This window comes from Meleagris gallopavo, chromosome 4 (assembly GCF_905368555.1).
Source record: "Meleagris gallopavo chromosome 4, MGAL_WU_HG_1.1, whole genome shotgun sequence".
Lineage (NCBI taxonomy): Eukaryota > Metazoa > Chordata > Aves > Galliformes > Phasianidae > Meleagris > Meleagris gallopavo.
Genome location: NC_139407.1, coordinates 3,625,399 through 3,651,608, shown reverse-complemented (window position 1 = coordinate 3,651,608; position 26,210 = coordinate 3,625,399). Strand labels below are relative to the sequence as shown.

The window sequence follows — 26,210 nt, the reverse complement described above, 5'->3', positions numbered from 1 at the left end:
AAACTGATTACATGCAGATGGTGAATAAGGACAGATCTGTACATCTGTAACCTTTGCTCCCACATATTTTTTTAGCTTAGTTTATACATCAACTAATACTTATCCAGTGTTTTTCTGATTTTCTGAAGCAAAAGCAAAATATGTCTCAGGGAAATTCTGCACAGATTATACAAAATTTCCTATGCAGTACACATACAATGTAAGTGACTCTTAGGCAACGTCATGACAGTTGTGAATATATTAATAAGTTGACCTGAGTGTGTGCAGTACCCCAGAGCATCACTTCTGTATCTGTATGTAAGCAGATCAGGCAAAGAGTTCCTAAGCAGTAGCCATTGCTTCAGGATTTCTGGTTGTTAGCAAGTCTCAAAGAATCGGTCACCCCAGACCTACAACTTTGAGAAGGAACACAAAACCATCTGTATTTGTTTAGACCAAAGACTCATTTAGCTGAATAATCTTTCTGCTGGTTATGGGTCTGGAATGGGTGACGTTGACTGTCTAAAGGAAAATATAATTAACAAAGGTAGCACAGGTGTTCCTAGCTTGCAGTAACCTGTAGCTCAGGAAATTTCTGAGGCAGTGATGTGACTTTTCCAATAAACAAAAACTTCTGACATCCCCCCAAAAACATGGAAAGGAGCTCTGTAGCTAAAGAACCATCTTTCTCTCTCTTTTCTTTTTCTTCTTCTTCTTTTTTTTTTTTCATTTTGACTTTTCTCATGCAGGTTTAAGTGTTTTAATGCCTTTTGTCATTGTAAAGTGTTGTCTCTTATTCATATTATTCATAAACCTCTCTGACAGCACATTTTGGTAATCCTTTTGCAGACTGAAAAAAATTGTCCTTTTAGCACAGAATCTTCTTTACACTTGTTCCAGTTCTACTATATTCTCTCTGAGATGAGGAATTGCATAGGGTATTCAACATGCAGGAGCAGAGTGGATTTATTCTGCAACATTCTGGTTTGTTATGTGTTTATTTTACCTTTTTGTCTTTCTCAGTCATTTTCTCCTTTTCCTTTTCTATGACTTTCCTTCTTTTTTTTTCCTTTTTTTTGGGGGGGGGAGGGGGAAGGAGGGATCTTATTGAATGCTCAGCTAGTGTTTTAATAAATTTATCATAAGCCTAAAATCTCATTCCAGATTTATAGTAAACAGGTCCAAACCCATTATAGAATATGTAAAATTAGCGCTGTTTTTTCTCATACATATGATTTTACAATATTTGATTTTGAATTTTTTCACAGAATCACCAAGTTTGAAAAAGATCATCAAAATCATCCAGTCCAACCATCCACCTATCACCAACAGTACTCACTAAACCATGTCCCTCAACACAAAATCCAATATATATTTCCTGCCATTTTATCTGCGATTCTTCATGGTTTCCCAAGAAATTTTAGAAAGCCCCTGGCAGCTACTGAGGATGAAAGCTCATCATAAAGGTAGTTCAATTATGTGGATTTGTTTCTGGAAAGAAATGGAGAAATGCAACTCACTGTTGTAAATTTCACAGGGAAACAAATTATATGACCCCTTAATTAAGGGCAGCAAAAATGCTCAAAATCATGATGCGTATGCAGACTTCCCTCTAGCCTCTTTAAATGAATGATATTGGATATTATTTCATCTGGTAGAATTAACATCCTGTGTAACATGCTTAGCCTAATTTTTCTTTCTGCTTTCTTTAGATTGCTGTGGTACACTGGGTACAAATCCTGTATCTAATGTGAAATGTGCTTGCTTGTTCTCTCACTCAATTATCTCTGAAAAACCATTGCTCTGAACTGTGTTTCTTTCCAGTGTGTTTTACTGGTGGGAAGATGACTTTGTCTACAAGATTTTCAATTTTAACTAACGGCATTCAGCTCAGAGGCATTGTAATTTCTCTCTGGAACCAATTCCATGTTTCTTCAGGTCGGTTTCCAAAAAAAGCTGCTTTTTACAGACAGAAGCCTTACTGGGGAGCTTAACTATTCACTTGTTGCTCTCATATTGGAGAGAGTGTGATGTAGACCTTACCTGCTAATGAGGAATCAGCGATGAGATTTGAGCACTAACGCAATGTGCTTTCAGTAGTTACTTCTGCTAGGTAGAAGGGCTTCTGTTTTCTGAGATATTTTCTTTTTGTAAGGTTTTTTTCTTTTGTTTCTTTTTTTTTTTTTTTTGTATACACAGAGAATTACAATAGTAGAGCAAAAGGTCAAAAGTATACTGGTTCTAGTCGTCCCAGTGGTTAATTCTGAATGCAAAGGAAAGATAATCATACTCCTGCCAAATAGATGGAGAAATCAGTACATTTTGTGAAAGGAACTCCCTGAGTACCAAAAGGAAGGTAAAGGACAAATAAGTATGCATAAAATTCATAAATACATAATAGTTTCTCAAAAGTATCCAACAATGAGTCTAAATTTGCAACTTTCTCACCTGCTGATTTCCTGAACCTTTTTGTTATCTTAGGTTAGATTGCTTTCTTCAAAAACTTCAAAGACGTGTCTTTTGTGGTTTTCAATACAAAACAGTTTTTGTCTCAAAGGAAGGTTTTAGAATTTTTCACAGTCCTTTTGTTATTCTGTTTCTTAACAATGGTCTTTGGGGGAAAAAAAAAATAAACAGGCCAGTTCATCATGATGGGGAGGAGGCATGATTTTCAGTGTTAGAAGCTTGGATATTATTCCTTAACTCTTAAATACCTTGAGTCTTGATGGAAGATTATTAGCTACATAACTCTCCTAATTTTAGCTGAGATGGAGTCTATTTTCTTCCTAGTAGATGATACAGCATTGGATTTAGGATGATGTTGATAACACACTAATAGTTTGGCTTTTGCTGAGCAGTGATTACAAGGACTTTTCACGTTACCCTGCCAGAGAGGAGCTGGGGATACACAAGGATTGAGAGGGGACAAGACCAGGATGGCTGACCCAGACTGGCCAAAGGGATGCCCCTTACCATATGGTGTCATGCTCAGCAGTACAAGTGGGAGGAGGTGGCCAATGGGTGGCTGCTTTTGCTGCTTCTTGGAGACTGGCTGGGCATCAGTTGCCTGGTGGTGAAGACAGTGTATGTAGCACTTGTTAGATTTATTCTTTGTGTTGTGGGGTTTTTTTTTTCTTTTCTTTTCTTTTTTTTTTTTTTTTTCCCCTTCCTTATTAAACTGCCCTGAAATCCAGTGCAGAATTGGCTCTGGCAACAAATGTCAGTCACGTTTTTGCCTCCTTCCTACCTGCTCTTTTCATATCCTGAAGCCCCTTTGTGTGGGTGCTATTATTTGTAGAGCTACAGTGAAATATGTGGTCTGGGACCAATCTGGCAAAAAATAATAATAATAATAATAACCTGTGTGTGTTAAATTTCACTGGATCACTTCCCTACCCTCAGTCCTTCGTGTCTGCATGAACATTAGTGTTGGCACAAGGAACAGGACAGCAAATCCAAACTGGGGGAAGGGCAAAGCCATCTATTCTGTCAGCAGTGCCAGTTTATGCTGTATTAAAATTCTGAAACTACAGTGTAAGAAATACAAACTGAGATGTACAGAAATCTACAGCAAACCATCCACATACAGAAAGATCTTTTAAGATTCAATTATTACATAAGTGGATTAAAAACTGCATTCTTTAATTTATTCAAGAATTTCATGCCTAATGTCTGTCACATATTGATGCTTTAATGAACGCCTGTCTACCAAAAACATTATTGCAAGTACTGAAAGAATACTTGGCTGTGCAGCCAAAATGAAATGGATTGGTAGAGAACATTTGTCAGGACAGAAAAAAAAGGTCTTCCACGTTTCAGAAACAGTCAGTTAAAACGTTGTTAAAGCTACAAAAACTTCACATGAAAGTTTGTGGGACATATGCCATAAAAACATACACAAGAACATACAATAGTCAGACAAACAAGCAATTTTTCTTGCTCCTAGTTTTTCACCTTGAGGTCATTATATGGAAGCCACAGTCAATTTTACAAAGCATATTATTTTCTCCACATATGATTCCCCCCATGTCCAATATGCAGATTTCAGCTATGTGGATATTTGAAATTTCTGAGCTATTTATGTATACTAGAATCAGTGACATTTATGGATGCAGCTTGCATGCAGTTGGTTTGGCAACTAACCAAATTATGCTTATACTGTTATAAATTTGAATATTGAAATGAAATCATAACTAGAAAAAGAATGTAATTGATTAATAAAAGTTGATAAATGAATTGCACAAACTCTTAGAGAATAAGTGGAGGTGATGCAGTCAGCCCCATTAGTGAATGGATTTCAATTGCTATTGATTAAATTGATCGTGGACAGCTCGATTATCAGAAAATTACTGGTTATATTTGGAAGAATAAAGTAAAAGAAGAATATAGGACTATAAGATGAAGTTGTGTATTTTTCCATTTTTAAAAATACATTATTTGGGAAAAACATGATATGCTTAGAAATCATTGCCTCTTTTCATCTTGTTATAGTTTTACATAAAAGTAAAGAGTTTGTGTTAAATCTGTACAGTAATTTGAAACTCTGAGGTGAGTAAATCATTCTGTACTGTAACTACTGTAATCTTGCTTCAGAACAAAATATCTCAGCTGTGCAAGCTACAGTATTGATTCACCTGAATGGAATTAAATGCAACTAGTAACAGTGATACAGAAAGTTCTGTTAATCTGATTTCTTCTCCTTTCACTGTTCCTGACCAGGAATACATCAATCGCCCTTGCAGTAGTTTAACTCACGGGTGAAAAAAATGCTGAGATTTGAGCAGTATTTTCAAAATTGTTGCAAATCTAAGGCTGTGCTTTCCCCTTAAAAATTGACTATATGTAAGAAACAGCATGAATATATAATGGCAAACAGGCTCTACAGTCATTACGACCAGGAACAATGAATATCCTGCCTTCCATAAGAGCAGCCAATCATTCTCAGACAGAACATTTCCTGCAAGTTGGTATGTATTATATGGCTGTATTACCAAGGATGTCCAGTACAAGAGAAACTAGAAACTGTCATTTCTTTCTGACCTTGTTTAGTAAGAGATATAGTAAGTTAGTCTTCCTGTTGTCAGCTCTGCAAAGGATGGAATCCACATGCAGCTTAAGACTACTTCTTGTAACAGCAACAAAATAGTTTTCTGAGGGTTTTTTTTTTTTTTTTTAGAGTCTGCAAACAGAATTCCAATGAAGTTTCAAAATGATCTGTTGAGTTTCCTGGAGTAATTACTCTCAGATGTCAGTGTGACAATTCAGATGTCAGCGCTCAAAATTGCTGGTCATTTTACAAGGCATTCAGCTCATGTAGGTACCTATTTTTGTAGGTAAGAATGAAAGTAATTTCAGGGACTATGAGAACAATTTTCTTTCCTTTATCAATTTAAAAAGGTAAGCATTATAAGGAGTTATGTGAAGTGCCATCCTTTTGCTCTGGACCACTTGGGGAAAATCTAAGGAGCAACTTGAAGCAAGTACACATATGGATGTGATTTTTTGATACGGTGGCAGCACTTTTATGAGTATCAAATGCTTTTTCCAGTACCATTATTTCTGTACTCATCAAATTCATACATTCTCTGTCTCTCTTTTCTCCCTGTATCTGCAGAGGGACTGGTGCTGACCTAAGATGGAAGGCTGACAAGCTGTATGTACTCACATCCTGTGAAGGAGCAGTACATTCTGCTCTGACCAGTCCTAATGAAAAGGTCAAAGTCTTTTTTTAAACATTTGCCTATATGAAAGCATGTTTGGTGATGCAATTCGGTTCTTCAGTGCAAGTTTTATTCTTGAATCAATGCTAACAAAATTTCAGACATCACTTGACCCAAAACAGCGATGAGTGATCAGAAGAAGAAATTATCGTCTGAAGGGTTTCCTCTGACCCACCTCAGGATATTTGGTAAGAAAGAAACAAAATTATATTTTAATCCATTCCCACACCACCTCTGAATGTGTAGATAGAATTCCCAGGCCTCATGTTTCTCAGAGATTGTATTCAGAGCAGTGAGGAGCAATCTGTCGCTAGGAACTGACTGCAGCTTCAGTTAATAAAGCTACAGTTGGGTGAGAGGAAAATTGGGAGGTAATAAGAAAAGGAAGAGTATATGGAAGATGAAACTGTCAAGACTGTTGTAACTCACTTTCAGATTCTGATCTGATACAGCTTTGAAACAATATTCGCAGGCTGTTCTTTCTCTTGCTTCATATTTTGTTAGAAAAGTATAATTCTTAATTGACACAAGAATCTCAAGGAAGATCTAAGTAGCTATTTATAGTGATGAAACACTGAATTTGATTATGCACAAAATGCTGCCAGACGACCTAGATAAATTGATCTAAAAATTAGGAAAAAATATTTTCAAAAGTATATTTTTCAAATTTACTGTGCTCCCTCTATTAATTAAAGTACAGTGTTCATATAACTGCACTTAATCTATGTGCATAATTGACTAGAATAAGAAAGCATAAAACACATAAATGATAAATGTCACAACAGTATTGGATTTCACATTTCAGGTATATTAGGAAACGCAGTTTCTTCATCATGTGTTTTTTGTTTTGTTTTTTTTTTTTAATTTATTTTCCACTGAAAACATAAAAAACAGTGTACTGAAATCTCCAAGCAATTTTCAGCCTTCAAGTCCAGGAGAAATATTGAGATTAAGCTATGTTTTTTAACTGATTCCCCAACTGCAACCAAGGAAATTTAGTAACACATAATAATAATTTGAGTGGTGTCATTTTAGCTTTAAAGGTCTGATGGAAACAATTATACACACCTGTCTTAGCAGCAGGAATCTATCAAACAAATCTAGAAAACAACAGAGAGCTCCTTCAAAGAAAATGCAGGCAGAAAACAGGCCTACAGCCCTGCCTTGACAGCTGACGTTGAATTCCAGTGCTAGCAGTAATATTTCTTAACTGTCTAAATCTTGAAAATTAGTTTTACTGCTACTGTGATTCAAGCGTTCATCTACGAAATTATTCTTTTCACAGAACACTTTCATGCTTGTGTTGCTACATCAAAGATTACTTAAAAATATCCTGGTTGAAAGGATGATGATGTTTACCGTACATCATGTTCACTACCCTCATTCTAACACAAATGCTATCTTATATGATAGAGGCTAAGCTGTAGTGTTTAGATGAAATGAAGTATCTTGTTGGAAAAATGCTGTGAGTTCTGCACGAATATGGAGGAAACTGTCAAAACACAATCTAGTTGCCAGTGTACAACTACAAAACACTTAACTAAAACACTTTAAAAAGCAGGAAAGACTTTGACAGTTGAATGATTTTACTTATATAAGGGCAAGTAGAAACTTGAATATGCTTCTGCATTGATAAGAAGTTTACATTCAGCAGATAAAATTAATTTTCATTACCTCATTACTCAACTACATCTGTCACATATTGACACCAATTATTATATCTTTTGCTAGGAAATGATTTGATGTATATAAAGCTTTGTCTGCTTTGGGAAATAACTCCCTCCCAGCCACACTGACCAACTTCCTCACATAAACTCACAAATCCTCCACAAAAGTCCACTTCAGGTAAATCTCCAGTTTCAGTTCTGAAAAGCAAAGAAAATAAATTTTAACCTCCCTGAAAATAATAATAATCTTCTCTTCCTTTATTTTAAAATTAAATTACTACAGGATTAATTTTTGTGGCATTGGGTTTTAGTAGGTTTCTGCCTCCGCTTTTGTATATACATACTCACTTTATCAGGGATGAGAACATGAGAATTTGCCACTGAGATTCAATATAAAACAATTTTATGAATGTGCAATATTTCATTCTTGTGCATCATCCTTGTATGATTTGCCATAGATCCTTTTTATTATAGAGCATACAGTACAGGGCAGTGGTATTTAGACCACATGCTTTACATACTTCAGGACCTCAATCCAGTCACTGGAAAAGATTCCTGCAGCAGAAATGCTAAGTCATGGCCTGAAACAGTGACAGACCACCTGATGGGAAGGAAGGGCCAACCCAGGGGAGCCCAGGTGCATGCAATGCAGCTGAGTGACTGGAAGGGCTGGAGCCAGGATCCACCCCTTCCCAAATCTCATTTAAGGCTTGGCAGTGGAAGCAAGGGTATCTTGCTGGAGATTTCTGCTTTCTAGAGGCCTTCCACAGGTTAGCAGCTCTTTTCCTTTATTTCTGTGTTCACGGCTGCTGCGTTTGGGCTTCTTCTTATTTGCTGCAACTGAAGGCTTTATCACCCTGCTACTATTGCATTACTTTCCATCACATTATAGCATTACAATTCCTAAGCTGTTCTGAGTAATTGTGTAATGACAGAGTTTATTTCTGCTCATTGTTTATACAGTTCTTTATACAGGCTCATTGCTTAATACAGTACAAAAAATGCTAGGTGCTTGTGATGTTAAACTTCTTGTGGAAACTGTTCTTAAAATGCCTATCCTGCTTAGCCTATGTATTATTTTAGGTAGCTGTCAATAAAAACACACTCACGTATAGATGCTTAATTTTCCTGCTAAACTCACATGGCATCTGCTCTTACACACTGTGAATACAGAATGGAACAATCAGATAAAGCAATCTATTTTCTGGCAGATGCTCACTTCAGCCTGCCTGGTGTATTTGTGAAGCACACTTCTGACTCTATATTAAAAGTTGCCCAGACAGTCTGGAGGGGAAGCAAGTGTTTGAGTGCACTCTATGTGGAGCTGGAGGGGAAGTTTATTGCATGGAATTTCTGAATTGGGAAATGTATTGCTCCCTCCTCTGCTTCTCACCATACATTCAAATCCTGATAGTTTGGTGTTTTTTTTTGTTTGTTTGTTTGTTTGTTTTGTGTGTGTGTGTGTGTGTGTGTGTGTGTGTGTGTGTGTGTGTGTTTTGTGCTCTCAGCATGTAATATCTTAAGTTTTTACTTATGATTTTCACCTTTAGAATAACTTTTGCACTCTGCTATTCGTTCATTCACTGGGAGTGAAAACACTGGTAGCTCTGTTTGAAAGCCCAACCACAGCAGTTTTTTCAGGTTATTATTATTATTATTTTTTCCATCGATGTTCAACGTAAGGCATGTGTTTTATCTCCTGAGTCACTGTCTTGGGGGAGAGCTCTGAGTAACTCTCCCTTAAGCTTGGCTGGGGCAGAAGGAATTTCCCCTTTCTCTCCTACAGGAAAGCTGCTTGTTTGCCTGATCGTTGCACGTCAAAAAGTGACCCCTGCTGTGGGATCCCCTGGCAAGTTGTGTGAGGCATCTGACTCTCGGGACCCAGAACTGTGGCATTCATGGCAAACCTAGAACAGAAGCCTTTACGTGGTGGTGAATGTTTTGTTGATATTAAGGGCGCAGTTTCGTGTTGTGGAGGTAGATACAATTATAGGGTTGTTATTATAGAGCTGGATGTTATAATAGTTTGAGATTATTAACTTTTAGTAGGTTTTTTTCTTTTTTTTTTCTTTTTTTTTTTAAATCGCATGCCTTCTCTATGCCAGCACCGTGACATCTTACAGCCCACAGAGAGCTCCCATGCAGAGAAACGCCAGCTTTGTCTTTTGGAGAAGCCTCACGCAGGCAAAAACCTTAGTGCCTTCAATTTAATAGCGGAGTTCACCAGTCACGTTTAAGTAAAATTAATTTAAAACTCGGCGCCTTTACTACCAGTTCTCAACTCAAAGGGAAGCGAAGGCGCGCACGCTTCCTGCGCATGCGCCCTGCCCCTCACCGCCCGGAAGCCGCGCGGGGTGCGGTAATGGCGGAGCAGCAGGAGGTGGTGGTGCGGCTGCAGACCCTGACGGTGGAGCCCGGCTCTGCCGGCGAGGAGCCGTCCGCGGAGGGGGAGCCGTCCGCGGAGGGGGAGCCGTCCGCGGAGGGGGAGCCGTCCGCGGAGGGGGAGCCGTCCGCGGAGGGGGAGCCGTCCGCGGAGGGGGAGCCGTCCGCGGAGGGGGAGCCGTCCGCGGAGGGGGAGCCGTCCGCGGAGGGGGAGCCGTCCGCGGAGGGGGAGCCGTCCGCGGAGGGGGAGCCGTCCGCGGAGGGGGAGCCGTCCGCGGAGGGGGAGCCGTCCGCGGAGGGGGAGCCGTCCGCGGAGGGGGAGCCGTCCGCGGAGGGGGAGCCGTCCGCGGAGGGGGAGCCGTCCGCGGAGGGGGAGCCGTCCGCGGAGGGGGAGCCGTCCGCGGAGGGGGAGCCGTCCGCGGAGGGAGCGCGCCCTTCCACGCCGCCGCCCGCGGAGGCTCGCAGCGAGCCGCACGCTGCCGCCTCGGACTCGGAGAGGTGAGTTTGGATCGGGCAGTGTTTTTCTATTACTCATCCAGAGGCTTTGTTAGGATGAGGGGAAGATCTCTTCTGTATACAGATGTATTTAAGAAAACGTGCGCTGTCCAAAGCTAGTTGCACAAAGTGTAATTTTAATATAGGAGTCTGTATTTTAACTCTGCTTTTTTCTTCTATTCAGTGATACAGATTCGGATAGTTCGTCAACTACATCGTCCTCTTCGTGTTCTCCTTCGGCAGTGTCTGATGATGATGATCATCCAAATGAGAAGGATAGCAGAATATGCTGCGTTAGAACAAAAGATGAGTTGCCCCTTGATGTAAGTAAACAGTGGTGTCTTTTTAAACACTGATCTAGTAACTCACCTTCAAGTAATTTACATATTTTTAAATTGTCAGGGGAAAAAAAAACTACAACAGTGATTAAATGTGCACTTCTGTACTAGTTCAGACACATACTATGGTTAATAGCTTAAAATGTGTTCTCTTGCTCTATTTCAGTGGTGAATGTGTGGCTTTATACTGAATAATGACTTGATATTTTCAGGAACTGCCTCCTGTTGAAGATTTAACCGTAATTCTACCCGATAATGTTGAACTGAAGCCTTTTGGGACAGTTTCCAGTATCATTGAACAGCTAGGTAGGCAAGATATGTTGAAATAAATGTTTTTTTTTTTTAATAATTAAAATATTTCCTCTATCTCTTTACATGAGTGTTTGTGAACTCTTACCCCAAAGTTTCAGTACAGCTGTGTTCAGTTTCACAGTTTCACTGTTTCACAAACCTTGTTGTTGATTCTTTGCCCTTATTCAGGAAAGGGGCAGCAGATTTCTGAATGAGAACAATTCTGAAGACAGGATACTGAATGGTATTTGTGTTGAGTACTTTTAGTTGGATGGTCTTTATGTGGTGTGTGAAATAAGACTTGCAGAAGTTGATATTGTTAAAACTTCTATACTGTATTTGTCTTAAACTTATCTGAAGTGCTCTGTGCTGCTTGAATTGCTCTTTAAAGCAACTTGCTTATGAATTGAGTTTAAAAACAGTGCATTTATACTAAATAGGAAACAAACAAATTGAAGTAAATAATGTTTGCTGTTAAAATTCCTTTTATCATAAAAGACTCTCGGCAATACAAGCAATTCCTTGACAGCAATTTTTTGCTGCATTGGTTTAGGATTAATCTCATTCATGTACTAGAAAGTTGCTGAAGGTGGTGGTTTCTTCATTGATTGTCCTGTGTTTCTACTTGTCCTTTCTTATTCATAGTAAAGATGGCTTTCTGCTGAAACAATAGTTAGGAAAGTTGGGGAGGGACTTCTTGTAAGTACAGATAACAACAGGGGAAATAGCTTTGAACTGGAAGAAGATATATTTAAACTAGATATTAGGAGGAAATCCTTTACTATGAGGGTGCTGAGGCACTGGAACAGGTTGCCCAGTGAGGTTGAGGATGCCCCCTCCCTGGAAGCACTCAAGGCCAGGCTGGATGGGGCTGTGAGCAACCTGGTGTAGTGGGAGATGTCCCTGCCTAGAGCAGGGGTTTGGAACTAGGTGATCTTAAAGGCCCTTCCAACCCAAACCATTCTATGAGTCTGTGTTGCTGGACTATTGCTCAGGTATATATTTCCAGTGGGGATTAAGGAACACATTCAGTTCTTTCACTGTGTATTTCCCTCGCTGCCTAAATTCACTGAACTATTATGTGTGTAGCATTGTGGCTTGGCACGTCACAAGATGTCTGCAAATTTAAATTGCAGCAAAACTTGAAGAGCGTAGCTTGGAGAAGCATTTACTTCTTGTAAATTCTATTACATAAGTTTAGGAGAACTTTGTTAGCTTTTGATAAAGTCTTATGTTGACACTAAGTGCTTGAATGACTTTGATTGAGAGGTGTGGATAATGCTTAATTAAGCATTATGTTTTAGGGTGGAGAAGATTACTTTCAGATTCAGAATTGAGTTTAATGCTGCTGTTTCTCTTGACATCTTTAAATTTTAATTCCTGCTGAGAGTCAAGACTGAATATTTCTGTTGCCTAGAAATAAGCAGAAAACAGGTGAGAGTAAATGATTCTAAGTTTCTTTAAAGAATAGGCCCTTTGAGTCTGGAAACAGAAAAAATAAAATTCATTCATAGCCTATGTATCAAATTATTTATTTAATACATGAAGAGTGTACTTCTGTGTCTCTTTGTAAGTGTTCAAGTCTTACAGATGTTTCATTTTTCGAGGCAGTGAAACAACTTGCACCATCTAGTTGCTCATACTATCCTTTATCATGAATTGGGCCAAATTGTAGTATGGATCTATTGTGTGACCTGAAAGTGCAGAAATTTCAAACTGTGTATCTGCACATGTAAATAATGCTACTGTGACTCGTCTGCTAGGCATCTTTTGTGTTTTTTGCCTGCTTTCTCTTAGTTACTAGGAGGATAAATAGCTATCTCTATTCTTTTTTCTGGGGAGAATTTATTGTGGAATACTAAGAGGGCAGAAGAAAACATACATGTATGTGCAATTTAAGATAGTACACAGCAATTTTTTCTCAGTTAAGAAACAACCTGGGGAAATGCAACAGGTATTTCACATAAGTGTTAGGTGCAAGAAGGAAGTCTCTTCATCTTTTGTGAGCAGTAATTCTGTAAACTGGTGCAAACTTTGTCACACATCACAGGGGAAGGACTTAATGATTGTAAGTATTTTAGTGTGTGGACAAGAATTTCTAGGAAAAGTGCTGATGTTTTTCACGTGGAGGGTGGTGACACACTGGAACAGGTGGTTGTGGATGCCCCATCCCTGGAGGCATTCAAGGCCAGGCTGGATGTGGCTCTGGGCAGCCTGGGCTGCTGGTTGGTGACCCTGCACATAGCAGGAGGGTTGAAACTACATGATCATTGTGGTCCTTTTCAACCCAGGCTGTTGTACGATTCTATGATATGTTTGCTTTGTAAATAATTGTGTGATTCGTTTTATTTCCCTGCAATTAACTGCATATTGCTGTTGCAACTTAAAGTTCTATTTGATTTTTGTTTTCCGTTTTAGTAATAATTGAATCTCTGAGAGGCCTACCTCCAATAAATGAGGAAAGCATAATTTTTAAAGAAGATCGACAAGCAGCAGGAAAGGTATGTGTGTGTAAAGCATAATGACCTGTTATCCTAGTGTTAAATTCAAGCTATTACGTTTCAACAAAGACTGTCCAAGTCATCTAAATGTAATGTTTCCTTGATACACAATTTTTCCTTGTGGTTTTGACTCTTGTTAGTATAATGTACGTTTCTTAATTTCAAGAATTCCATCTTGGAATTAATTGCATCCCTCTGGAATTACAGTTTGTTGAATTCCTGCCATTTGATGAATGTGCTTGTGATTGCTTTCAGGTGTTAGATATCTTTAATAAAAAGCTGTGTTCTTTTATTGCCAGGAGAATTTTTGTTGACTTTTAGGAAATATGGGGAATGTCTGCGTAGCTGTGCTCTGATGTTGTAGTCTTAGGCCCACGTGTGCTTTATATGACTGTGGTGAAGAATGTTTGCAAAAAAGTGTTGCTTTAAATTTTGTATATTTTCAGTAGAAAGAAAGCCATCATGTGGAACTATCACTACCATAACATCTGCCTGTGCTAGATTTGAGTGGAACACAGAAAAATCTAGCATGAAATTGCAGGTATTCAACGCAGTATCTATCAAAATTCTCTCCATAGAGTGACAGAATTGGAGGACATTGGAACTGACATAAAGGCATCTTGTAGAGATGAAACTTTAGAAATAAACAATCAGGAGATTATTGAGCTGTTCAGATTTGAAAGCAAAATAGAGAAAATCAGGGGACTAACAAAGGTAATGATGACTAAAGGAAGTTGACATTGAAGGCAGTGCATTTGAATGGGTGAAGGTGAAATCAACATGAAAAAACTTTCAAAGCTTTCAAAGTTATGACTCACAGTAGCTAGGGAAATACAAAAAAAAATGTACTCATAAGGGTATGGCATGAAGGTAACTTTATTTGCTGCAATTTAAGAACACCTCCAAATTCCTAAATACAGAGTGTCTTAAAGATTTGGAGTAGTGTACAGTGGTCTAATGTGGTCATTTGCTTAAATTTTGTGTTTCAGGTATTTGAGGTGTTTGGTCCTGTTCAGCATCCCTTTTATGTGTTACGGTTTAACAGCTCTGAACATATTAAAGCAAAAGGTATTAATGTACAAGACAGCATGTACTTTGCTCCATCAGTGGAGGACTTCACCCAGTACATATTTGCAGAGAAACTACAACAGTGAGTCTGACTTTTCTAATCTGCTTATAATGCATTTCTTAATGTATTTCTTAGTATAGCTGAGAATTATGAATTAAAGTTAGGCTTGAGTGAGAAACTATTGGACTCTGCTAACATTTTTAGTTATTCTCAACTGTGTTGTAATAATGGGATTGTACAGTTCTGATTTTCAGAAAAGTACAGAACAACTGCAAGCTTCTAGAGCATTACAGTTAATGAGGTTTGATAACTTTTGATTCGATTTAATACTTTTTATTATTTTCTTGTATAAATACCATAACCAAAATTAGATTGTTTTTTTACAAGAACAAAAAATAGTTTCATACCTGCAGTGTCTGGATGAATTTGGCAAGATGAACTCTCTTGCATTTTGTTGTTAAGAAGTTCAGTAGCTTAATGTGGTTTAATATCTTAATATAAACTTGTGTGAATTCTGAACAACCTGGTATTTACTATTTTCAGTTACAAGGCCAGAACTGAAATTTAATTATTAAAAAAAAAAAAATCTCTTAAGCAGATGGAGAAGAACAATTCTGTCTGGAAATGGCTTGCTGTCAGTTTGGTGGTTTTTTTGGGGGGGGGAGGGGATGATGATCAGAAACTTTTCAATATCACAGAATCACAGATTGGCCAGGATTGGAAGGGACCTCAAGGATCATGAATCTCCAACCCCCTGCCACATGCAGGGCCACCAACCTCCACATTTAATACCAGTCCAGGCTGCCCAGGGCCCCATCCAGTCTGGCCTTGAGCACCTCCAGGGATGGACGGGGCATCCACAGCCTCTCTGAGCAGCTGTTCCAGCACCTCATCGATCTCACAGTAAAGAACTTCCCCCTGACGTCCAACCTAAATCTTCCTTCCCTCAGCTTAAAACCAATAGTATTTGTCTGCCTGAGGCAAATAGAATTATTCAGTGGTTTGGGTTGGGAAGGGCCCTTTAAGATCACTTAGTTCGAAGCCCTGGTGTAGGCAGGGGCCACCTCCCACCAGATGAGATTGCTCACAGCCCCTTGCAAGGAGGGGGCTTCTACAACCTCGGTGGGCAACCTATTCCAGTTTCTCACCATCCTCACAGTAGAAATTTCTTCTTAATACCTAATCTAAATTTATCTTCTTTCATTTCAAAGCCATTTCCCCTCATCCTCTTGGTATGTGCTCTTATAAGAAGTTCCTCCTTGGCTTTCTTGTAGGCCCCCTTCAGTTACTGGAAGGCCTCTATAGGGTCTCCTCAGAGCCTTCTCTTCTCCAGACTGAAGACCTCCAGCTCTCTCAGCCTGCCTTCGTAGGGGAGATCCTCCAGCCTTCTGATCATTTTTGTGGCCCTACTTTGGACCCATTCCAATATCTCCATGTCCTTCTTGTGTCTGGGGACTCCAGAACTGGAAGCAGTACTCCTGGTTGGGTGGGTCTCACTAGAGCAGAGCAGAGGGGCAGAATCATCTCCCTTGACCAGCTAGTCAACTTCTCTTGATGTAATCCAGAATACAGTTAACCTTGCAAGCACACACTGCAACCATGTCAAGGCTGCTCTCAAGCCATTCTCTACCCAACCTGTATCTGTGCTTAGGGTTGCCCCTACCCAGGTGCAGGACCTTGCACTTGCACTTGTTGAGCTTCATGAGGTTGGCATGGGCCCGCCTCTCCAGCCTGTCCAGGTCTCTCTGGATAGCATCCCTTCCCTCTAGTGTGTCAACTACACCCAGCTTGGTGCCATCTGCAAACCTGCTGAGGGTGCGTTTGATCCCACTGTGCACGTTGCCTACAAAGATGCTAAGTAACATCAGTCCATGAGAAATGACGCTCATCACCAGTCTTGAGTTGGACTTTGAGCCATTGATCACAACACTGAGCGTGACCTTCCAACCAGTTTCTTATCCAGTAAGTGGTCCATCCATCAAATCCATTTTTCTCCAATTTGGTGACAAGGATGTCATGTGGGACAGTGTTAAATGCTTTGCACAAGTCCGGGTAGATGTTGTCAGTTGCTGCTCTTTTATCCACTGACTGTATAATAACAGGACTTGTTGCCATTCAAATCATAAAAGACTGAAAGGTAAGGATTAAGAAATAAGGTGTAATAATGGACTGCTGAAGGTTAATTATCTTGATTATTGATGAATTGCCTGAAACAACTATACTTTGGAAGTCTGTCACATGTGACTTAATCTCTGTTAGTATTATTTTTCATCTGACCTCTTCATAAAAAGTAATACTTCTTGTCTGCATTAGTTGCAACATGAGTATCTGCAGGAGTCTTTTTTCTTTTTGTTTATTTTTCCCCTGTGGAAACAACAGGTGTTTAAACTTTTATTTTTTCACTTTTAGTGAGTACCAAAATTATTTTCTCACTGTGCTGCTGCTTTGCTTTTTCTGCAGCGTTTGGATGCCAGCTGGTCTTTGATTTGTGCTGCTAAACTTTGTTGCTTAGCACAGTAACTGCACACACTTCAGGCATCTGCTTTCTGCATCTATAACTGAAGTCCATACTCAGCATGTGAGATGGCTGACTTGTGTTTTAGTTTGCATGCTTTGCAAGTTGTTTTGGGAGCTGTTTGTCTTTCAGTAGAACTTTTCTCTCATGTATGGTACAAAATTGAACACTAGCTAAGAGTTTTTGCACTTCCACATCTCACTGGCAACTGAACGGTGTGCCAGACTTTGTTTCTTGCCTTGCATTAAAAATGAGTAGTGTCAGTAGTAGCCTGCAATATTGTACTTCATGGATTATTGTTTCTCTTTAACTCCTCATTTTTCTCAGGGAAGGTTCTTAAGCTTTTGTGACATAACTGGTACATCTTGTTGAAGCTACCTTTTCACAAAGCAGGTAGAGTTGGTCATGTCAAGTGGACAATCTTCATGTCTTATCTCTACTATAGTATCTGTACAACGAAACCAAGATGACACAGACAATGGGAAAGTTGAGCTTCAGTCAGTGCCACACAGTAGGGCTTTGGGACCTTAATAGACTGCACATTTGGATGTCTGCTTTCTGTTAGTTTTCTGGACTCTGTAGATGAGCCTAAAGTTTTTAAAATGCTACCCAAAATTGGTGGTACCTTGAAAAGAGAAGTAATCAGGGTTAAGATCTGAAATACACCTTACATTTAAAGCATTTTTGAGATCTGGCACGCGATTTGCTTGCGTTGCACAAAGTTCATTGACATGAATAAGCCTTATTCTTCAGAGTAAAATAGATGGAAGTGTCATTATTCAGTGGGTAGTTTAAAACTTCTTGAATGCAACGTAATACGTTGCTAAAAATTGTGGAGTTTTGCCTGTATTGCTTGAAACATGGAATAATTCTAAACAGGCTCATGTATTTCCATGATTCCTCTGAGCCATCTTGTAGGCTTTCAGATCTTGAAAGTATCTGAATTCATAAATCTAAGATTTGCTATTATTTGCAAGAGGTAATTAAATATCTCAAAGCATGAAAAATGTTTATTTTGGTGAAATAGTGAAGGATGATTTGGCAGACTTGAAATAACTGTTCATCAGACAGCCTAAGTTTAAGACTGCTAACTTCAAAAACTGAATCTTGCATAGTGCCTAATGATCACAGGTTTTGGAGTTTTATGCATGCTCTGGTATTTCTGGAAGGCAGAAATAACAAGATGAGAGGGAGAAACAAAGAACCTTGTTCTTAATGAGGAGAAGCAATGTGTTTATTGCCTAAGTAGAGTGTTATCTGCAAACTAGAAGAAATTAATCATACAGAGAGCTCTTATTATCCTGCCTTTCCTGTAACAATTCCTGTTGATTGATTGAACTTAAAAATGGTTTGTATTCCAGGATTTGCTGATAATGACAAAAGTGCAGTTTTCCTGGTTTTCTAAGTGATGAATAAAGATTGAGCTTTAGTTTTAGGGCTTGAGGTGCAAGGCTGCCTGGTGTCATTGGCTGCCCTGTGCTTTGATGTTGCTGCTTGATTGTTTCTAACATAACAACCCTTGGCAATTTGAGTGCCAAACATAGAACACCCTGTAAGTGTTTGGTTCCATTTTGCAAGTAATAATTTTCACCATTTCATGATTTTGTATACTGTGCATAAATAGGGATTGTCTTAACATTTCAGAACAAAATATATTAAATTAGGGAGGAGTGTGTTCTACAGTCTTAAACAGCATAACTTAAGCTTGTTCCATAAAGTTGCTATTTATCAAAGAAATTATTTAATTTTTTTTTTAACGGAGTTAAAAGACCTTTAGGATTATCAAGTCCAGCCACAACCTAACCATCCTACCCTAACCCTAACAGCCCTCTGCTAAATCACATCCCTGAGCACCACATCCAAACTTAAACACATCCAGGGATGGTGACTCCTTCACCTCCCAGGGGAGCCTATTCCAGTGCTTAACAACCCTTCCTGTAAAGAAGTGTTTCCTGATATCCAACCTAAACCTCCCCTGGCACAACTTGAGGCCATTTCCCCTCGTCCTGTCACCAGTGAGAAGAGACCAACCCCGCTCTTGCTGTGAGCACCTTTATCTTGAAGCAGAGGATGGAAAAAAAAAAAAATGGTACTACTTGAAAATTTGTTAATATTAGCTGTGTAATATGTTCAGTCCACCCAGAAGAGGAGGGTTTTTCAAGTGGTGTATGTAGTAAAGTTCTAAGTTAACACATAAATTAATCTGTCTTTACAAATAAAATGATTGTCTTTTTTTTTTCTTTTAGAGAAAAAGGGTCAGATGCATCTTGGAAGAATGACCAAGAACCACCACCTGAGGTAACTATCATTTTTTTTATTGTTTTTGATTGCACAAAATAAAGACAAATTTCTGTGCAGAGTAACTAATGCTTGTTCTGTTCTTCATTGTTAAGTGAATCTGCTTTTGTTAGAGAGGCCCACCAATTGCTGTAGAGAGATCTTGTCCTCTTCTTTAATTTGCTTTTTGCAATTGAGAATACATGTTTTCAGTACCTCCATTTCTTCAGGAGTATGTTTGCCAATCTAAATGACCAACTTAGAGGAACAGTTCTTCTATCTTGCCTAATATTTTTATTTCTGCTAGGGACTTTTTGTACTTGCTGTTCTTTTACTGCAGTTTGATCTTGCAAGTAAACAATTGTATTTAAAGGTCTCCTAATGCCCTGCAGTTGGATATTGATCTCTTAATTTAGCACCTCTTCTGTTGCATTATTTGAATGTCTCCTTGATGAGGTTTCTTTACATTTTCTTACTATAAAATGCTAGCTTCCTGAGATCCGAGCTTCTTCCATACAAGTGAGGGTTTCTCATGACAGTTGTGTGACATCACTTACTATTCTACCCTGCAGTTTCTACTTTCAGACTGCTATATCCAGAATAGCTAAAATACTGTCTTGAGCAGGACTGTGAAAAGATCTGCCTAGCTGATTTTTCTGAAATTTATGAAAGCTTGAATGGTTACTGTAGTTGTTTGATGTGAGCTTCTTAATCTAAACTCTAAAGTAGGAAAGGATTTTTTTGTTAGTTTTTTTTGGGTGGGATCTTTTTCTTAGTATTCTAACCAATGCTGCATTCACAATCCTTATCTTAGGCCAGATTTTCTGGCTTGAGGGAGGGATGTGGCTCAAGCCTTTCAAGCTTTTGTAACATTTGAAGACATGACAGACTGATGCATCATCACACAACATCCCAGAATGTTGTTTTTTCTAGTATGATGTACAGTGGATCTTGAAATACCACCTTGATTTCTTCTGTTGTTTCTTAGTCATGCCTCTAAATCTGTTCAGGAGATAAGTATGTAAATGCTTACTTGAGTTTATGGGTACCTGAGTAACTTAAAAATTTGGCTATGTATAGTGAAACAACCAAGCCTTCTACAGAGAAGGATTCATTGCTTTTTCTGAAGTTAGTATTTATTTATTAAGAGATTTTTTTTTTATTAAGATAATACTGGTCTCTGAGCATTAGAACCTGAAAGTACTGAGGGAGCTTTATTGTTCTTCACTATAGGAACAAAGGAAGAAGATTTGGAAGAAACCAGTTATGGCGAGGATGGGCAATTTAGTTGCTTTTTGTGACACCTTTGTGTTTGTTTTGCCTTTGTCCATGTGTGCTGTTTTGTAGAAAACACATCTAACATGTTGTAATCCTTAGACTCTGTGCAGTTCTAGCAGTTAGAGTTTACAGCAAGATAAGCAGACTGTGACAGCTAATGAGATGGTAGAAAGCAGCTTCTGCTTTGAAGACAGTAAACCGTTGACAAGGGTGCAGATTAAATTTTATGCTACTGATGCTTGAAATTGTCTCACACAGCCAGACTCTTTCAGAGCCTTCTGCTGGCAATTGATTCTAAAGCTTGTCTGGCAGGCTCACATCATGAGCTGCATGTAAGTGCTGGAGTCAGTTCTTTTTGTGTTGCTGTGAAGGTTTGTTTTTGCATGAGTCTGAAATTAATGTGTTTTAGGCCTTTTATGCTTGGCACCTTTTTTTTAAGGTGTGGACTAAGTATTCCTTCTTCACCAACTTGTTGAAGTCTCAGTATGGTTTGTCTAGGCCTTGGAGGTAGTAGGATGATAGTGTGTGATCTGTTTGCTGTGAGGCCAGAAAGAGTGGCTAACTGATGTCTTGGAGGTAGCTTTTATAGGATGTCAAATGAAAAGCAGCTAGCAGCACAAAGTACACGTTAATTATTTCTGTTCTACTCAAGGATGGTATATTCAAAGTCTTTAGAAAAAATCGAAGTTAACACTGTTGGAGAGGGTCCAGAGGAGAGCCGTGAAGATGATCAGGGGACTGGAGCACCTCCCTTATGCAGACAGGCTGAGGGAGTTGGGCTTGTTCAGCTTTGACCTCATTGCAGCCTTTCAGTACCTAAAGGGAGCCTACATACAGGAGGGGAATCAACTCTTTGAAAAGGTAGATAACTTCAGGACAAGGGGAAATGGTTTGAAGTTGAGGGAGGGAAGATTTAGGTTGGATGTCAGAGGGAAGTTCTTTACTGTGAGAGTGGTGAGGTGCTGGAACAGCTGCCCAGAGAGGCTGTGGATGCCCCGTCCATCCCTGGAGGTGTTCAAGGCCAGGTTGGATCTACTCTACCTTGTAGAGTATAACCTAATTACACAGAGGGGGAAATGTTTATATTCAGAATTGACTTCTAAGCAGCTTTTTTCACCACTGTATCAGTGCCATTTTTGATGTCTGCTCTGGACATACTAAAATAATACATAATTTGTGCTGCTTGTTCTTCCTTTCAGAATTAGGATGGAGTAAGGGGCACAAGCCCTACCCCCATACGTCACTAAAAAGAGCTCTTCAGTTACTGACAAGAGTTCTTTCCTAACTTTAATAACTTTGCCCTTGTTCTAAAGGAAGAGAACCCCCACATAAAAGGAACAAAGTTTTGCAAAGAGTTTGTTAAATTGTTTTTCATTCAAAATAATAAAAACCACAAGTGTTCAGTGTATGACTGTTGCTGCTTTTTAAGAAAATTGCAAGGTATAATTGTGAATTGTGTAACTGCCTTCTGAATATTTGTTGAATGCTGAGTTTCTGATTATGTTGAGGAGCCAGCTGAATACAGTGGCTCTTTGAATACACAATATGAAATTCTAGTGGCAATATTCTTCTCAGCTGACTGCAGGATGGATTATTTTCTAAATAATGATTTATTTTTATATCTGAAATGATCTTTTTTTTGTTGTTTTTATATACCTTTGTTTTACTTTTTTTTTTAACCAGGCCTTGGACTTCAGTGATGATGAAAAAGAAAGAGAGGCAAAACAAAAGAAAAAGAAGCCACAGAGTCAAGGAAGGAAAAAAGTCAGAACAGATACAAATGCATCAAGTGAGTGAATACTATGGAGGAATGCTTTCATCTCTTAAGCTGTTTGAAAAACAGTGATATCTGCTTTAAAAATCGAGCTTTCCTGCAGCTAATCAGTGTTTCTATTCTTTTCAAAGTTGTTGTATTTATGAATTTGTGGCTACGTTCCTTAATTTTTTTGAATATGGCAATTATTTTTTTTTAATACGAAACTGAGAAAGGGAAGCAGTACAGAGCAGGAAGGTTGTCAGCAGAGACAGTATCAGCTAACACAGTGAGAGTATAGAACAGATACCACCTTTTGAAGTTTGGAAATTGCAGAGATTATTGCAATTATTGCAGAGATCATTGTGGTCCAGGCTTATCCTAAGTCTTAGAGTGCAAGGAGAATATAGAGGAGTCCTGATTACTTTTTTTTTTTTTTTTGAGATTCAGGGAGCAAATACAGCTTTAATGGGGAATTTCTTCCTTTACCTGAAAAAAGTATATATTTTTTTTTAATTAATACTTCTCCTTTAGGAATAAGTTGTCTTTTCACTTGACATAGTCAGTAGAAGCTATTACAAGCTTACCTATGAAAAACCATACATTTTATTGCAGAGTCTTTGTGTTTCTTTCTCCAGCTATTGACAGATCGGCTGCAATTGCTGCTGTGCTGTTTGCAGTAACCACATTTTCCAAAGTCTTTTCTCATGCAACTCTAATGATAGAAGCATCTTTATGAATTTAATTTTAGTTGAAAAATGGCTCTTTCTTTTAGTCTTACTGATTTGATTCTGTTTTCTGTACTTCTCCTTTAAAATACTACTGACCCACATCATCTCCCCTTTTCCTTCTCTGCTGCTGTGCTCATACATGGGCTTACTGCTTCTGATTGCTTCATTTCTGGTGTGCTTTTCCCTACTGGTATTTCTCAGACTGACTCCTGCCATCAGGATTCTGCTGTTTTTCCTTTCTACAACTGCTAGACAGTGCACCCCCACTGAATTCCTTTTCTCCTTAGTTGGGAGGTCAGCAACTGCCTTGTTATTTGCTTTCTTCTGTGCACAGTTTGTTCCCATCACTGCTAATGGTTATTTTCTCTCCTGGTTTCTGCTTCTCTGTGTTGAATCTGGTATAGTTTTCACCATTCCTATCCTGCAGATTTGTTGCAGAGCTGCATTTGCCCAGGGCTTTCTGAGGCTGTTAGTGAACTACCTCACATGAGTGAGAACACAAGAAGAGGAACTGTCTCAGCTTGTCAAGGGAATATGGGTTATGATTAGCTGTGTTTTTCTGTAAATAACTGTAAATAAGTGCTTTAAAACATGTCTGCAGTTTACTTATGGCAGTGGAATTTGGCTGCAAGGACAGCTGGCGAGTTGCAGTATAAACTCAGTTACAACTGGAGTTTTGCTTGGTTGTGTTTTCATAAAACTTAATATTGGCTCCTTGTTACAGCCTTCATTAGGAGCAGAGAGAACAGGAATGCCAAGTAGCAGTACATCTATTATGAACACTTAATAAATGCTTACGTGACTCTTTCAATAGGAAGAAAATTCTTTAAAAGACAAATGCTGAAAACTAATTAGCTTAACATACAGCCTGCCCTTTTTTTTTTTTTTCCCCCAAATTAATTGTTAATTTCATTAAATTTGTCTTGAAATAATTTCCTATGTCTTTTATGCTGTAATACCAACTCAGGTCAGAAAGTGGGATGCAAGGCCTGATAGGTGGTAAATGATTTTGTCTCCCTAGATATGTTTTAAATAGTAAATTGTTGCTAGGATAACTTTTGACATTTTACTTAAGTAGTATTAAACTATAATTTTATGCAGAAGGTCAGAATGCTATAAGCATGTGGGTTTTGACATGCATAATATGTTCTAATTTAACATATTTCCTTACATATCCTTGAAAATTTTATACTTAGATGCTTTATATTGGTTGAGTGATAGAATCATAGAATCAAATGAATCATTTGAGGTGGAAGAGACCCTTAAAGGCCATCTAGTCCAAGCCCTCTGCAGTGAACAGGAACATCTGCAGCTAGATCAGGTTGCTCAGAGCCTGGTCTAGCATGACAAAAAGCAGTACAATAAGTTTGCAGCAGAATGAAAAGACAAAAAGCAGTTCAGTAGCATTTTGCAGCAGAATGAAAGTCTGAAGATCTCAAGATGAAATAAGGACTGACTTATCTTCAGTTTCAGAATGTGCTACTTCTAAATCTTGTTTTAAACTGAAGCTTCAAAATGCTTGCAGTTTGAGTGTTCATTTGATAATGCAGAATAAAGCATGTGGGAGAAAACATGAGATGTCCATTTTAATGACTATTTGCAACCCTCAGAATCATTCTGTATTTACTTAGCAAATCAGGATGAGGTACTAAACAATGGACTTGTCAGTATTTCTTTTTTTTTTTTTTAATCTGAGGTTACTCTTCGTATTTCCTTGACTTCAGCTCTATGCATGATTTTAATGGAGATGTGTCTCTACCCAATTGTGGATTTCTCAGTAGAGGCTGCATATTTGTGTTCATTTTTGAAGAGAAAAGAGAATCTTGAAAGGTTTGTGAGGACTACTGTGAACTTTCAAAAAATATTATTAAAAATGTTTTTGTTTTATTTTTAAGGTGAGTATAAAGGACTTCATCAATCAATGCAACAGCCTGCTTCAAGTTATTCGAGGGGATACTATGGCAAAAGATTCTCTGGGGATCCATTTCTTTCTCCATCAGGACCCCGAGGATTTCCTAGACCACCACATCTATACTCTTCAGACAGCAGGATACGTCAGGAGTCTCCAGTGTTTCCACAACCTCATAGAAAAGAACATGTAATGATGCAACAGTATCCCTTTCCTCCTCCAGTTTTTGGTTCCATGAATGAGATGCATCAGTTTCACCTTCCGCCTTCAAATCCAAATGTGATTTGCACAGACCCAAACATGTACAACTTATATCCATTTTTGTCAATTTCTCTACCTCCTTCAGATAGCCAACCTTCTCAGTTCAGGCCTTACTAAGTTTTCGTAAATGTGTATAGAATGTTGCAGTTTAAGGGGAGGAAGAACAGGCTGCCTGGGCCATATTTGCTTATTTTGGAGATGGTTATTTTTTTTTCTGCAAGAATGAAACAAAAGCAGAGTTTAATACTTTGTGGGATGTCCACAAAATATTTTTTTTCTATGTTCTTTTTGTTTCAAAGAAGAAAACTGTATGGTAAAAAATAATCGATTATCAAATAATGGTTTATTTTTATAACTTTACCAACTTAGCATGCTAACTAATAAAAATTTTTTGGAGACTGCTATGTAGTGCTTGAAATCTGTTCAGTAAGAAATAGAATTTGATGTAACTACTGTTTTGTGGTAATCAGGGGTGTTATAGTTGTTTTTAATAGCATAGCAGTATAACTGGTCTAAGACTAAACTGTCTCTTTTATTTTGGCAAATTTTAAAGTTATTTATAAGGAAAATAAAAATCCAGATTTACCTCTGTATATGTAAGTTACAAATGCCTGCTATTGGGCTTCTGACACCTTGTTAATTTCATGTAACTGAAAGAATGCAGCTGGGTTAAATTAAAATAAAGTATCCTACAGTAGCTATAAGGACAACACTGAAATGTATTGACTGAGATACTTTGAAATGAATGTTAGGATGTAACTGCATAGAATGGGAAAATTAAAGGCCGTGGTAATTTCTGTAGATTGTTTTTATGCCTGGTGTAGAAATGCCCATGGATGCATATAGGCTTTTGTCAGCCTTTCTAAGAAGAAATCATCAGACCTTAGAGAGACAGCATATCATTTCAGAACCTCATTGATTGCATTTTGGACATAAAAGGCACTGGATTGAGTAGGTTTTTTCAGCTTGCTTCTGGGAGGGGGTAGAATTGTCAACCAAAGGCAACTTGGAACAAGCTCTCCCTGGCCAGAGTTGCAATTCTGC

General features: G+C 38.5%; 1 protein-coding gene across 2 annotated transcripts; it reads left to right on the top strand.

The window, feature by feature from the left end:
• The first annotated feature begins 9,713 nt into the window (after window positions 1-9,713).
• NAF1 (nuclear assembly factor 1 ribonucleoprotein) lies at window positions 9,714-25,570 on the top strand. 2 transcript variants are annotated; one of them, XM_019615096.3, is made up of 8 exons: window positions 9,714-10,246; window positions 10,428-10,566; window positions 10,794-10,887; window positions 13,291-13,373; window positions 14,363-14,523; window positions 19,204-19,255; window positions 22,196-22,301; window positions 24,892-25,570. In XM_019615096.3, exons 1-8 carry the CDS (start codon window positions 9,729-9,731, stop codon window positions 25,281-25,283), a joined length of 1,545 nt encoding a protein of 514 aa, XP_019470641.2. In that variant the 5' UTR covers window positions 9,714-9,728; the 3' UTR covers window positions 25,284-25,570. The 2 variants fall into 2 exon arrangements, with proteins under 2 accessions (XP_019470641.2, XP_085078155.1); XM_085222029.1 differs by lacking the exons at window positions 22,196-22,301; window positions 24,892-25,570 and adding an exon at window positions 20,468-21,232.
• Window positions 25,571-26,210: the final 640 nt, after the last annotated feature.